Genomic DNA, 14,164 nt, shown 5'->3' with positions numbered 1-14,164 from the left:
AGGGGTTGGGATAAAGTCTTTCGTGTGTCCTTCTCCCATGTAAGGGACAGGACACTCAAATTTGGATCAGAATCGAGCAGTGAAGACGGTTTGTTAATGGATGATTATCATTGTTATTATCTCCTGCTCCGACGAACAGGTGGCGAGCAGCCGGACCACGTGACCACCCGCCTGGCCGACAGAGTTTGACAGGCTCAGACTTGATGATTATTATTATTATTGATCCAATCTGACCCAGAGAGGCTGAGCATGGGCTGGCTGGCAGTTCGGAGTAGTAACAGTTCTTCAGCTTCATCGTCTTGACTAACTATCACAAAACACACGCACACAGGCTTATCATCCACGCAAGACCCCATCTGCTAGAGCTCCCTTTTCGGGCATGGCCTCCGTGACTTATCCCCCGGCTGCTCGACCGATATCGACGGCAACAAACGCCATCGCGGGTCTGCTCCAGTCTGTTCTCCAGTCCATGGCTATCCCGTCCACCAACCATACTGGCGTCTGCGGAGAGATCCTTTTGATCAGAATCCACCCCATGGCCGTGCAATGGCCCTTGGGTCCAGGCCGGCTTTTTGGCCACCTGCGACGCCCATTACCATTGCTGATTGGCCTTCAACGCCTTTTCCCCTGCGGTATCCCGACTCCGGGATGTTGTTAAAGATAAGGGGAATCGCATTGCTGCTGGTTTTGCAACGCTCGATGTCACTATCAGTCCATCTGCAAAGGGAGCATGGTCAACCCCGCAGGTTCAACATTCTCCTTTTGAACGTGGCGGCGTTCCAGTTGAGCCAAAACTCGCGTGGACTTCGTCTTCTCGAAGAACTCTATCGAGTCTGACCTGCTTTGATTGGAGTGGCTTCCCGGTGACACCCCGTCAGCATTTTGTGTTCACTCGTTGCTTAATTCTTCGTTTAAAGTCCAGTGCTGAGCCATCTTTTTTTTCCCCTTGGACGACTCTTACACTCCTTAATTCCCTTTTTTCTTTCTTCCTTCTGTGTTTTCCCCCCTTCTCGTCGCGGGCCCGTTCAGAATAGAATAGCCGACGGTTGGGTTGTCTACAATGGCCGACAAGGGGACCCCGGAGAAGATGCAGACAGTGGCGAACGCTGCGGATGACCACGACGATGTTGAGGTTGTTAATGCCTCGGGTCATAAGCAGGAACTGGAGCGGAACTTCAGTCTGGTCAGTATCTGTGCTACTGCCGTCACAACTGGAAATACCTGGACTGCCGCGGGAGGCAGTATTGTAAGTTCTGTCCGCTGCCAGCACACTAAAGACATTGGCTGACCCCCGATAGACTGCGTCGCTAAGCAATGGAGGACCTCCTGGTGCACTTTATGAATTGTATGCTGCTTATCTACCCTCGTAGATGTCATTGATCTAACTCTTTGCAGTATTGCGGTTTCAGTCTGCTATTGGTTGGTAGCGTCTTCTATCGCCGAATTGGCGTCTGCAATGCCGTCGTCTAGTGGTGGTATGTCACACATCTATATGGATCTCAATAATTGCTGCTAACATACTCATCAGTGTACCATTGGGCCTCTATCACTGCGGGCAAATATGGTCGTCCGTGCGGTTTCTTTGCTGGCTGGTGGAACGCTCTGGCCTGGGTTTTCGGGGCTGCTTCCATGGCTGCCATCCTCGGAAACCAGACGGTGTCGATGTATGCGTTGTTCCATCCGGACTTCACACCCCAGGCGTGGCATGTCTTCGTGAGCTTCATCAGCTGCTCATTCATCTGCTGCGCTACGGTTTTGTTCGCGAATAGAGCCCTTCCCGTGATCAGCAATCTTGGAGGCTTCTTCATCCTGGCGGGAGTATTCATCACCATCATTGTCTGCGCAGTTATGCCTCATGTCACTGGCGCCGGTTATCTACCCTCGCACACCGTCTGGCGTGACTGGGACAACCTGACAGGCTACTCCAGCCAGGGTTTCGTTTTCGTTGCCGGTATGCTTAATGGAGCGTACAGTGTGGGCAATCCAGATATTTCCACCCATCTTGCTGAGGAGATCCCAAGGTGAGAACCCACGTGATCTTAGATTCTAATTGCAGGATTTCCTGAGTCTAACTCGAGATCAGGCCTAGCAAGAATGTCCCCAAAGCCGTCCTGGCCCAGATGGCTATTGGCTTCGTTACGGGATTCCTTTATCTGGTCGCTATATTATACTCAATTCACGATCTCGACGCAGTCATGGGCAGCTCATATAACTTCCCTATCGCTGAGATTTACCTGCAGGCCACGGGAAGCAAGGGAGGAGCGCTTGGTCTGCTTATCATTGCATTCATTCCGACAGTTATCACATGCATTGGTTGTTACATGACGGCCGGACGCACTCTGTGGACGCTCTCTCGCGACCGTGCGACGCCCTTCCCTAGCTGGTTGAGCCATATCAACCCGAAGACGCAAAATCCGTTCAACGCCACCCTCGTGTGCGGTGTTGTCGTTACTATCCTGGCGTGCATCTACGTCGGTTCGACGACTGCTTTCCAGGCCTTCATTGGATCATTCGTGCAACTTTCCAGTCTCTCTTACCTGGCCGCCATTCTGCCCCATCTTCTCACCAAGCGGTCATCAGTCACACCAGGTCATTTCTGGATGGGACGCATTGGTTTTATTGTCAACCTCCTGTCCTCTATCTACATCGCCGCCTTTGTCGTCATTTTCTGCTTCCCGTACGCCCTCCCGACAGATGCGGGTTCGATGAACTATGCCTGCCTGATCACCGGCGGTCTCACCATTTTCGTGGGCGCCTGGTGGCTCGTCCGGATGCGCACTTATAAGGGGCCGTCATCCATCCCATTGACCGACAAGATCATCCCCGAGGATGCGATATAAACATTAGTACATGAATTCTTTGTCACCCGGCCTTGCGATTAGTCTCCGGGCCAGTCTCATCTTTCAATACCCTTTTGGGAACACTCTTTTATGGTCTGTTTATGATTAGATTCCCCGTACGTATATTTATGTTCGACCTGTCTATGTTCGGCGTGGAGTACTGTCTGAAAATATGGCTTATTTCTTTACTCTGCGCGCACGTAATGAGTTCGTCGCGTCGCACGTACATATTTCAAATATTCATATAATATCTATTGAACTCATGGACCGAATACTTATCCAACTCCGTCGTAGCCAATAACGATTCATCATCTACGTCGTCCAGCCCGACAGACGTCCGCAGGACATAATTTTAACAAAACAAGAGATTCAAATAATCATAAACTACTACATCGAGTGAGTACGTCGCAGTAGCGCCTCAGTAGCACTATCAATCCATACTTACATCCCACAGGACCACAGCTATAGTTGAATCACGTGATACCGCGCCCCTATGAACGCGCTACGCGACTCCCCCCGTTGAGATCAGACGAAGGACAGCTTGCGCATCAACAAGCGCAGCTGAAGACCTATATCTCTTTAAATATGGTCTTGAAGCCCTTCAAACCTCCTCTGATAAGGAAACAACCACCTAATGAAGCGAATAACGTGGACAAGACCTCCGCCCCTCAACCTCCTTCAGCGAAACGACGTCGCGTGAGCGATGATGACGCTACGACCGGCGAAGATGAGGGCGTTATTTCTGGGAGTAAAATTGAGAATGGTGCAAGGATCGTGAGACAATCGATGGCAAGGAAGCCTTTGGTGCAGGTGAAGAACTCAGTGGTGGAGACTGAAGCGGAGCCAGACGTCTCGAGAACCGGAGATAAAGAGAAGAGTAATGCGGAGGAAGGAGAGGAGGAGTATTTTAATGTCCTTTGGTTCGTTTCCCGTGTTATTTTGTCTTTTTATTTACGGAAAACAGTCCTCTGTGTGGTCGTTTCTAGCTTTTGACATGGATCATTTGCCACTAACACATCCAGGCGCAAGTTCACCACCAAGAAAAACAAGACATGGGACGGAGACGGTATCCTCTCCGTAAGGGGCGGATATGCATATTTAAAAGACGTATCCGGTCGGGATATGGGCAAGATAATGCTTAAATCGACGTTGGAGCCCGGCGCTATGCTCTCGATTGGCGGGAAGGAAGTCGAAGTCGATTCGGCCATCCCGAAACAGGAATATCTTTCTGGACGGCAGTTCCTTGGGAGTACCAAGACTGTTTCCCCTCCGAAGGCTAGAAACGAGGCCGTGAAGAAGACGCCTATGCAGGTGCCGAAGACTGTTTCGAGGACTGCGTCCATGGGGGCTGCGAAACCGCTTGTGAGGACGAAGTCTCAGGTTCAGAAAGTTAGCATGGGGAGCATAGCAGATAGTACTGCAGGGGAAGGGACAGGCATGACTAATGCCTTTAAGAACCCATTGAAGGACAGTACGGTTATGCCCCAAGCGTCTACAGGAAAGCCGACCCCTCGACATGATCCGTCTCAGCCAGGAGCGCTGGTGATGAAACGACCAGACTCTGTGCCAAAAGGTAAGCAGATTGTCGATGTCGTTGTGGATCCACTCCTTACGAAGCACCTTCGTCCGCACCAAAGAGAGGGCGTGCAGTTTCTGTACGAATGTGTTATGGGCCTTAGAGATTTCAACGGTGAAGGTGCGATCCTAGCAGATGATATGGGATTAGGAAAGACTCTGCAAACCATCACGCTATTATGGACGTTACTGAAACAGAACCCAATATACGAAGCTCCTCCGGTGGTAAAAAAAGCGCTGATTGTCTGTCCGGTTACTCTAATCAATAACTGGAGGAAGGAGTTTCGGAAATGGTTGGGGAATGAGCGGATAGGCGTCTTTGTCTTCGATGATAAAAAGAAGCGATTAACAGACTTCACCCTGGGTAAAGCATACAGCGTGATGATTGTCGGCTACGAGAAACTGAGAACGGTCCAAGATGGACTATCGCAGGGATCAGGAATTGATATCGTTATTGCAGATGAAGGCCACAGACTGAAGACTCTGCAGAATAAAAGTGGACAGGCGATTCAGTCTCTCGGCACTGCAAGGCGGGTTATTCTCTCCGGTACTCCCATCCAGAATGAGCTCAGTGAGTTCTTTGCGGCTGTGGACTTGGTCAATCCTGGGCTGCTGGGGTCCTACAAGACGTTCATGAAAGAATTTGAAGGACCGATTGTGCGAAGCAGACAACCAGAGGCGACTAAAAAGGACATTGAGAAGGGCGAGGCGAGAAATGAAGAGCTCAGAAGTCTTACGGCCCAGTTCATGCTTCGCAGGACGGCGGATATTCTGGCCAAGTACTTACCCCCAAAGACTGAATATGTGCTTTTCTGCAACCCGACCTCGACCCAGGCGAACATATATCGCAGCGTCCTTGCTTCTCCTATATTCCAAAGCGCACTTGGGAACTCGGAGAGTGCGCTGCAGCTTATTACCATTCTCAAGAAGCTGTGCAATAGCCCTTCCTTGTTGAATCCCAAGTCTGCGGATGAAACACCAAACGCAACAATTGCGGCATTACTATCGACTCTACCTCCGAGTCTTCTCCGTCACTTTTCGCCTTCGTCAAGTGGTAAAATACGCGTCCTGGACCAGCTGCTGCATAACCTGCGCACCAACACTTCCGAGAAGATAGTCATTGTCTCCAATTACACGTCGACGTTGAATCTTCTAGCTAATCTCCTAGCTTCGCTCTCCCTCCCATTTCTGCGCCTAGATGGCTCAACCCCAGCAGCAAAGCGCCAGTCTCTCGTTGACAATTTCAATCGCACACCCGCAAGTGCCTGCTTTGCGTTCCTCCTCTCCGCCAAAGCGGGGGGAACGGGCCTCAATCTCATCGGAGCCAGCCGCCTTATCCTCTTCGACGTCGACTGGAACCCTGCAACAGACATGCAGGCCATGGCACGTATCCACCGCGATGGGCAAAAGAAGCATTGTCGGATCTACCGCATTCTGCTGAAAGGAAGTCTGGAAGAGAAGATCTGGCAGCGACAGGTCACCAAGATCGGTCTGGCGGACAGTGTCATGGAACGGAAGGGCGGTGGTACCGCGCAGTTTTCTCGAGAAGAGTTGAAAGATCTCTTCCGACTGGATGAGACGAGCACCTGCCAGACTCATGAATTGCTTGGCTGTGACTGTGGGGGACGAGGCGTTGTCCTGCAGACCATAGACGACCAGAGATCCTCAGATGATGACAACGCCACAGACGAAGAAGAAGAAGAAGAAGATCTCCCAGACTTTCCCACCCTGCTCAAAGCATCCGAAGTTGACATGGAAGCCCAAGAGCGCCAGATCCAAGAGCGCAAACAAAGCCGAAATAAGGGAAGAAAGAATGATAAAATGCAGCAGTTTCTTTCTCATTTTGCACATATCGATCCGTCCCTACTGCTGGACTCTGGGACCACGGAAGATGAGACTGCGTCAGACATTAACGACCTTGTCGAAGACGATGTCTTGGTGTCCTTGTTGAAAGACGAGGATAATCGAGTTCGCTATGTGTTTAAGAAGACGACTGGTGCGGGGATTTAGGGCTGGATTGGTTGATTATATTCGGGTTTTTACAGCCGTGTCATGCTACGGAATAGATTAGACATAGAGCGCAAGAATAATGATGACTATAGACATCGCAGACGATACTTGAATTAGAGCTCGGATGGTCAATAATATTCTATTCCAGCACGTAGTTACCTTTGGTGTCACCAGAGTGGTAGTACTACTTAGTCGTAGGCGATAAGGTCTTTAATAATGCTTGTTTATCGCGCGAGAAGCTAAACATACGTGGCTGATGCACTAACCATTCCCAAACAGTAAGGCAGATCTGAGCATTTGATTCGAATGCTTAACGTGCAAGGTTACTTTCGGAGATTGAATGTTGCCGCGTGGGTCTAATAATAATGGCGTTGATCTTGGACTTTTTAAGCCCATCTTGATAGGTATTGCAGATGCATCAATCATCGATTATTGCAGAGACACAACTGAGAATCCTTTGCATCGCTAGAAAGTATGCGCATCTTCGATTTTCTCCTTCTTAACCGTGTTCGTCTGTATAACTACCACTGATATACCACCGTAACGTACGCACTAACTAATGTAGCTCAGTGACCCTCCTAATCCATTATTATGCCGACGGACTCCCCGTCAAGAATCCTGCTAAGCATGCGCCATCAACGCACGAGACGCGATAAGGAACCGACTTCCCCGAACCCCAAATGCAAGCTAGGTAATAATCTCACCCGCATCCGGACGATAAAAAGGTACCATGTCCGCCAACGCTGGTTTCTCTACTTCCTTCACGCCTAGTGATTGCGATCAGCTAGCACCGCTGCGATCGTGACAATGGCAATTCCAACAACGCGGAGGTCACTCTCCTCTTCATATTCATCTTCCTCCATGCTCCTGCTATTAGCAGCGGCGCTTTTCCCCGCCGCATATGCGCAGTTCGTCGCGCCGCCTACGGACCTCACTTCTACCAAGGGATACTTGGATATTCCTGTGCGGTATAAGAAGGTGCCGAATGGGGTATGCGAGACGGATCCGAATGTGAAGAGCTTTTCGGGATATGTGGATGTAGAGGAGAATGAGCATATTTTCTTTTGGTTCTTTGAGGCGAGGAATGAGGAGCCGGAGAAGGCGCCGTTGACGGTTTGGATTAATGGAGGTGAGTATCTAGTTCTTTTTTTGGTTTTATTTTTATTGTCTTTTGGGGGGATGGTGGAGGAATATTTGTGTAAATGATGCTGGAGATAACGTTGCCATTGTGTTGGATTGAGACATTGGCAGACATGTAGGTTCAGGAGAGGGAGGGTGTATCGAGCATCTTATAACTACTGGTTCTCACATGTCCAATTGACAAACGAAAACACCCAATGTTTTGCTTTTCTTTTTTTTGGAACTATAAGAAACAATCAAACAATTTATATTCATCTACGCAAATTAACCATAATACTAACATGCTGCAGGCCCCGGATCATCCTCCATGATCGGTCTCTTCCAAGAGAACGGCCCTTGCGGCATCGACTCCAATGGAAAGGTCTACAACAACCCCTACTCCTGGTCCAACGCCAGCAACATGCTATATATCGACCAACCCACCCAGACCGGATTCTCCTACAGCATCCCCGTGCCCGGCTACGTCGACTCCGACACGGGAGACATTATCACACTGCCCAACAACACCTGTCCGGACTACGCGAAGGATTCCTCCTGCGGCACGTACTCGTACCCTAATGTCACCCTGACGGCTAATTCGACCGATGCCGCTGCTCCTAACTTCTACCGCGCGCTGCAGGGTTTCATGGGTGCGTTTCCGCAGTATTCTCGCGAGAAATTCCATTTCACCACGGAGAGTTATGGAGGACATTACGGACCTGTGTTCAATGAGTACATTGAGAAACAGAATAAGAATCTTGCCCCGGGTGCGAAGGAAATTAAATTGGAAAGCGTCATGATCGGTAATGGCTGGTATGATCCGATCATTCAGTACCAAGCGTACTATAACTTCACGGTAAGTACTATACCATATGTCAAACCCCTCTCCCCTGGAAAACGAATCCGAATCCTCAATACTTATTTGAACGTACCATAACCAGGTCTACCCCGGAAACACATACGACTACCTCCCCTACAACGCCTCCATCACCTCCCTCCTCTACAACAACCTCTACGGCCCCGGCAACTGTCTTGACCAACTCCTCGACTGCGCCGCCCACCCCGCCATCAACGAAATCTGCAACACCGCAGACACCTTCTGTGCTAACCACGTCGAATCCATCTACGACAACTACCTCGGTCGAGACGAGTACGACTTCCGCGAACTCGTCCCGGACCCCTTCCCCTACTCCTTCTACATCGACTACCTCAACACCCCATCCATCCAAACCGCTATTGGCGCCTACGTCAATTTCACAGAGAGCAACAACGCCGTCTACCTCGCCTTCTCTTCCACCGGCGACGATGGCAGACGCTCCAACACCACACAAGACGTCGCTTCGCTCCTCGCCCAAAACATCTCCGTAGTCATGTACGCCGGCGACGCAGATTACAACTGCAACTGGCTCGGCGGCGAAGCCGTCGCTATCTCCGTCGACGCGCCAGGGTTCCAAGAGGCAGGGTACACGAACATAAGCACGTCTGACGGGATAGTGCACGGCCAAGTTCGACAGGCGGGTAAGTTTGCGTTCGTACGCGTGTATGAGAGCGGACATGAAGTGCCGTTTTATCAGCCGGAATTGGCCCTGGAGATGTTCAGGAGGGTGATTTCCGGAAGGGATGTCGCGACGGGGAAACATTCTGTTGTGCTTTCGGAGGGGTATAGGACTGTTGGAGAGGAGAAGAGTACGTATCGGGAAGGGAATGGGACTGTTCAGTGGAAAGTGCTGAGTCCTGATACGACGTATAATACTACGCTGAATGGACCGAATGCGACCCCTGTGGCTTCTTCTGGTTCTAAGAAGAAGATGCAGAAGAGAAGATTCAAGCCTGTGGCTGGTGGCGTCTGAGAAAATATCGATCTTGTAAATGGGAATGTATAGTGTATATGTACAGGTGGAGGTTATACCATCACGTATATATGACTCGTTAGAACATACTAAGATTGATTATGCTGTTGAACTATGACGGTGTCTAGCCTACAGGATCTGCAAGATAGAAAAGTTGCGAAGATTACGCTGTATAATCGGAAGGGACATTGATATTTTGTTAATGATCTTGTCTGTATTCATTCCCCGTATTCGTGTTGGAAATGGAAGAACCCCCAAAAATGTACTATGTAAATACATGCAAGGAAGAAGATTACATCACCCCCATTAAAACAGATACTTGGAACCTCCAACGCCATGCTCATGCTTATTCATCATTAACATCCGCTTTTGTGCTCGCAATTTCTTCATAATATTCATCAGCTGCGACTTTTTTCTTCGAGATCCGTTTACTCGTAGAGATCCATATCGGCACTGTTCTCCTCAATTTCGGCCAGTGCTTCATCTTCATCAACCATCTCTTCATCTTCCAACTCGACTCCCGTGTGGTTCGGCAGCACGTCGATCCGTCCTTCCTTCATGACCACACGAGCCACTTCACCATCCTTGATGCTGCCACGCAGGATAAGGACGGCCAGACGATTGAGGACCTCACGCTCAATAAGTCTCGACAGAGGACGAGCACCGTAGGCAGGCGAGTAACCGGCCTGTCCGAGGTAGTCCTTGACTTCCTCGGTGCATTCGATCTTGATCTTCTTGTCGTTCTGTTCGAGACGGCGCTGGATTTCGCCAAGACGGAGGTCGACGATCTTCCGGATCTCCGTTCTGGTGAGGCGGTTGAAGATGACGATGCTGGAGATACGGTTGAGGAACTCAGGCAGGAAGTAGTCGCGCAGGGCTCCCATGACGAGCTCACGGGTCTGAGGCTCGATCTTGCCGTCCTTGGTAGTCGGGCGAGCCAGGAATTCGGCACCCAAGTTCGATGTCATGACGACAATGCAGTTTCTCGCGTCAACAATGCGGCCTTGGCCATCAGTAATCCGTCCGTCGTCCATGAGCTGCAGCAGGACGGTAAGCACCTCCTTGGCAGCCTTCTCAACCTCATCGAACAAGAGAATAGAGAATGGACGACGGCGCAGGTTCTCCGTCAGCTGACCACCAGCATCGTGGCCGACGTATCCTGGAGGCGCACCAATCATCCGGCTCAGGGAGTGTCGCTCCTGGTACTCGGACATGTCGAACCGGATCATGGCCTTGGGGTCGTCGAAGAGGAACTCGGCCAGCGCCTTGGTCAGCAGTGTCTTACCAGTACCGGAAGGACCGCAGAACAAGAAGCTAGGCGGCGAATTCGGGTTGCTGAGGCCAGATCGCTGCAACCGGATGGCATTGGACACTGAGGTAACGGCTTCCTTCTGACCAACGACAAGCTTTCCGAGGTGCTTCTCCATATTGAGCAGCTTGTCCTTCTCGGTGGTCTTGAGCCTGGTTACAGGGATACCAGTCCATCTGGCGACGATCTCGTTGATCTGGTCGGGACCGACAGCATCTGCAAGTAGTGCCTCTCCCGCCTCGCCCTGGCGAGAACGGTTCTCGTTTTCGATCTTCTGGCGTTCCGCCTCGAGACGCTCGATGAGCGACTTGGTCTCGGGGATAGCGTAGTACTCGAGATCGGCGGCCGTCTGAGTGTCGCCCAGACGCTCTGCCTCGTCTCTCTTGACCTTGAGGGAGTCCAGCTTGATCTTGGCGTCCTGGATCTCCTTGCTGCGCTTCTTCTCGTTTTCATACTTCTCACGGAGTGGGCGGAGCTCCTCTGTGACGTTGGCAGCTTCCTGCTTAGCCGCCTCAAGACGGGTCTTGGAGGCTTCGTCCTTCTCGCGCTCCAGAGCATGAATCTCAATCTGGAGCTGACGCAGCTTCCGCTCAAGGGTGTCCAGAGCCTCGGGTTCGGATTCACGAGTCACTCTGACAGCGGCGGCCGCCTCATCAATCAGGTCAACAGCGGAGTCAGGGAGCCTTCTCGAGGTCAGGTATCGAGCAGCCAGGTTTGCAGCAGCGACAATGGCGCCGTCGAGGATGTTGACACCATGGTGGACTTCGTATCTCTCCTTAAGACCACGGAGAATGGAGATGGTTTCGGGAACCGAAGGCTCCTTGACCAAGACCTGCTGGAATCGTCGTTCGAAAGCAGCATCCTTCTCGATGTACTTGCGGTATTCTCCCAGGGTTGTAGCACCAATGCAGTGGAGTTGACCCCTGGCCAGCATGGGCTTCAGCAGGTTGGCCGCATCCATTCCACCCTCTCCCGAAGAACCAGCGCCCATCAGCAGATGGATCTCATCTACGAAGAGAACGATCATATCCTTGGCCTCCTCGATCTCCTTGAGAACACCCTTCATTCTCTCTTCGAATTCACCACGGTACTTGGATCCAGCCACCAACGAACCGACGTCCAGCGACAGCAGCCGGCACTGAGCCAAGTTGGCGGGGACATCAGCGTTGACAATGCGGCGGGCAAGACCTTCGACGACGGTCGTCTTACCGACACCAGGTTCACCGATGAGGACAGGGTTGTTTTTGGTTCTTCGGCTGAGGATTCGAATAACTCGGCGGATCTCTTCTTCACGGCCAATCACGGGATCGATCTTTCCCTCCCGGGCCATAGCGGTCATATCAATGGTGAACTTCTTCAGGTTCTCGTTCTCGCCCTCTGCATCGGCTGTCTTCGAGTCGACCCGTCTCGTACCGCGGATCTGCTGCACGGCCTGGTCAATAAGCTTCACGTTGGGGATGTTGGCGTCTGCCAGGGCTCGCTGGACCTGCTGGTCCTGAACGACGGCCTGGATAAGGTGGTCGACAGCGACATAGCTATCCTTTTGCGTCTTGGACAGCTCTGTTGCTGTGCGGATCGTCTTGGCGAGCGCGGGGGAGAGTCCAACACGCTCTGGTGGGGGATCCTGGCTGGGTTGCCGGACGAGCTGTTTCATCAATGATCGCTCGAGCAGCTGAGTGTCGCCGTGCGACCGCTCGACAACCTGCTTGAAGAGGGAGGGCGCACCGTCTGAAGGTGCACCTACTACCTGCCCCTCTGCATCTTCTGGTGAGGGGTTCAGCAGGGCGACTGCCAGGTGGACGGGGAGAATCTGTGAGTGGGCGTACTGCTCTGCTAGATTACTGCAATCTAGCAGAGCCTTGTTTGCTCTGTCTGTAAACTGTGCTCCGTTCATGTTGAACGGTAAGTGATTATGGGAAGTGTTTGTTGTGGTAAGTCGAAGTGTGGTAGAGAGGTAAGGTTAGGTAGAGAAATATGGTGAGTATTTAAGTATTGGTCACCGGTCGTCGTCGACCGTTGGGTCGTGGAACGAGCTCTTCGATGTGGTATCGTATGATCTGAATTCGCTGAATGTCTGGAGAATGCAAAGCACTCGAGGATGATGATAATGATAATATAGAGAGCTGCTGCATTTGCTGGCTGGATCTGGCAGTCCCACGTATCTTCCTCTGCCTTCCACCTCGTTCCGGAAACATCACGTGATATCCACCACGCCAGGATGACTTCACCACTCAGTCAGTATAGCACAAGCGTCATGCTTCTTCGGTCGTCAGTTTCCTTCGTCGACGGTTCAGTGTGCCAGTAGGCAGTTACCGTGGTTGCTGTGGCTTTCTGGAGATGAACTTCTGGACCCAGCTCGAGTCTTCTCACGGGGAAAAGAGCACTCGTTGACCATCAGACCATCATTTCGAGAGCGCCTGATGGCTTCCATCTTATCGATAAGTGTCTTCTACTCCGATAAGGTCTATCTATCCAAATTAAGCTATAATTAACCCGATCCGCCCGCACTACTACGGAAGGAAAGTATCCCGGGGATGGCAGCCAACATTCCATGGGGAAAGCTATGGCACCTATACACCAGGGGTGGTGAGGTGCTGATATACCGGTAGAAGAGCCAAGGCCATTGCTTAGCTGGAATCTGACACGAGCCTGGCATTTGTATCTGACGACAACCCGTCCAGTCGGCTATCCTCGTTCCGCATGGTACACTCGGATATGTCCAGTTCCAGTTCCAGTTCCAGATGACACGAGCGAATGGAGCTCGACCGATAAAGCTTGACCATCTCGTCCAAGCTGCGAGGGGGCTTCAGCCTTGGTCGTCAGTGCGCGCCGCCGCCCGTCCGCTGGTTTGCCCCTCGTGTACCAAGGAGCCGCTTTGAGAGGACTAGAGCACGGAGTACTCCAATAATAATACCTGAGAGTTCGACATTAAACTGATTCAGGAACAGCACACGGGGCTTTCCCTCGACCTTCTCAGTCAGAAACGAACCCGTTTTTCTTCTTTGTCATGGAGCAAGAAGCACAGAAAAGCGGCAAAACAAGAAACCCCTCCCCCGCCACGTTTAGGTGATAGAAATGATAGAAATGCTGTTCTAGCCCTCCAGCATGTCGTAGACACGACGGGAACCGCCGTGAGTTTGAGCCAAGATGGGACAACAGTGGCTTCTAGCCGGCAGACCTGCGGGGGGCGACTACTTAGATCAGGGCGAAGCGGACGGGAACCGACGCCGGTCCCTTATGCTAAGAGTAGTAGTTCACTGCAAGCACGGATGATGCAGCCGCCTGCACGGATATCGCTTGACCTCAAAGCCGCGCTGAATTTCAGATTTTCCGCGATAAGAGGATGGAAAAAAGGCGAGAGCTATCAACAGGAACTAGTGACGTCAAGAGAGAGGGGGATAATGAGATAGGAAAACCCGATGGTGAAAGCAGCAAGGCTGACGGAGTGTTGGTTTATATAA

At 51.4% G+C, this 14,164-nt stretch overlaps 4 protein-coding genes across 4 annotated transcripts; 3 read left to right on the top strand and 1 right to left on the bottom strand.

Annotated features, from left to right (window-relative positions):
- Positions 1-1,060: 1,060 nt before the first annotated feature.
- C8Q69DRAFT_506189 (amino acid/polyamine transporter I) lies at positions 1,061-2,840 on the top strand (the record flags this gene model as incomplete). Its single annotated transcript, XM_028632775.1, has 5 exons — positions 1,061-1,246; positions 1,299-1,345; positions 1,396-1,475; positions 1,529-2,021; positions 2,084-2,840. 5 exons carry the CDS (start codon positions 1,061-1,063, stop codon positions 2,838-2,840), a joined length of 1,563 nt encoding a protein of 520 aa, XP_028485626.1.
- A 585-nt stretch (positions 2,841-3,425) lies between these two features.
- Positions 3,426-6,425, top strand: C8Q69DRAFT_401380 (putative dsDNA-dependent ATPase; the record flags this gene model as incomplete). The annotated part of the gene is made up of 2 exons (XM_028627922.1): positions 3,426-3,760; positions 3,863-6,425. The coding sequence occupies 2 exons, from the start codon at positions 3,426-3,428 to the stop codon at positions 6,423-6,425; spliced, it is 2,898 nt and encodes a 965-aa protein (XP_028485625.1).
- An 861-nt stretch (positions 6,426-7,286) lies between these two features.
- On the top strand, positions 7,287-9,394 carry C8Q69DRAFT_401121 (Alpha/Beta hydrolase protein; the record flags this gene model as incomplete). Its single annotated transcript, XM_028627914.1, has 3 exons — positions 7,287-7,554; positions 7,856-8,400; positions 8,486-9,394. 3 exons carry the CDS (start codon positions 7,287-7,289, stop codon positions 9,392-9,394), a joined length of 1,722 nt encoding a protein of 573 aa, XP_028485624.1.
- Positions 9,395-9,503: 109 nt separating this feature from the next.
- C8Q69DRAFT_226906 (P-loop containing nucleoside triphosphate hydrolase protein) lies at positions 9,504-12,849 on the bottom strand. Its single transcript, XM_028626344.1, has one exon. The coding sequence runs from the start codon at positions 12,595-12,597 to the stop codon at positions 9,823-9,825; it is 2,775 nt and encodes a 924-aa protein (XP_028485623.1). The 5' UTR covers positions 12,598-12,849; the 3' UTR covers positions 9,504-9,822.
- Between the last annotated feature and the right edge of the window lie 1,315 nt (positions 12,850-14,164).

This window comes from Paecilomyces variotii, assembly GCF_004022145.1.
Source record: "Paecilomyces variotii strain CBS 101075 chromosome Unknown C8Q69scaffold_4, whole genome shotgun sequence".
In the NCBI taxonomy this organism is placed as follows: Eukaryota; Fungi; Ascomycota; class Eurotiomycetes; order Eurotiales; family Thermoascaceae; genus Paecilomyces; species Paecilomyces variotii.
Note: the sequence above shows the minus strand (reverse complement) of the source record. Positions and strands in the feature narration are given on the sequence as shown.

Coding starts and splice junctions, on each gene's coding strand:
- C8Q69DRAFT_226906 (XM_028626344.1), bottom strand. CDS start 12,597: ATGAACGGAGCACAGTTTACAGACAGAGCAAACAAGGCTCTGCTAGAT.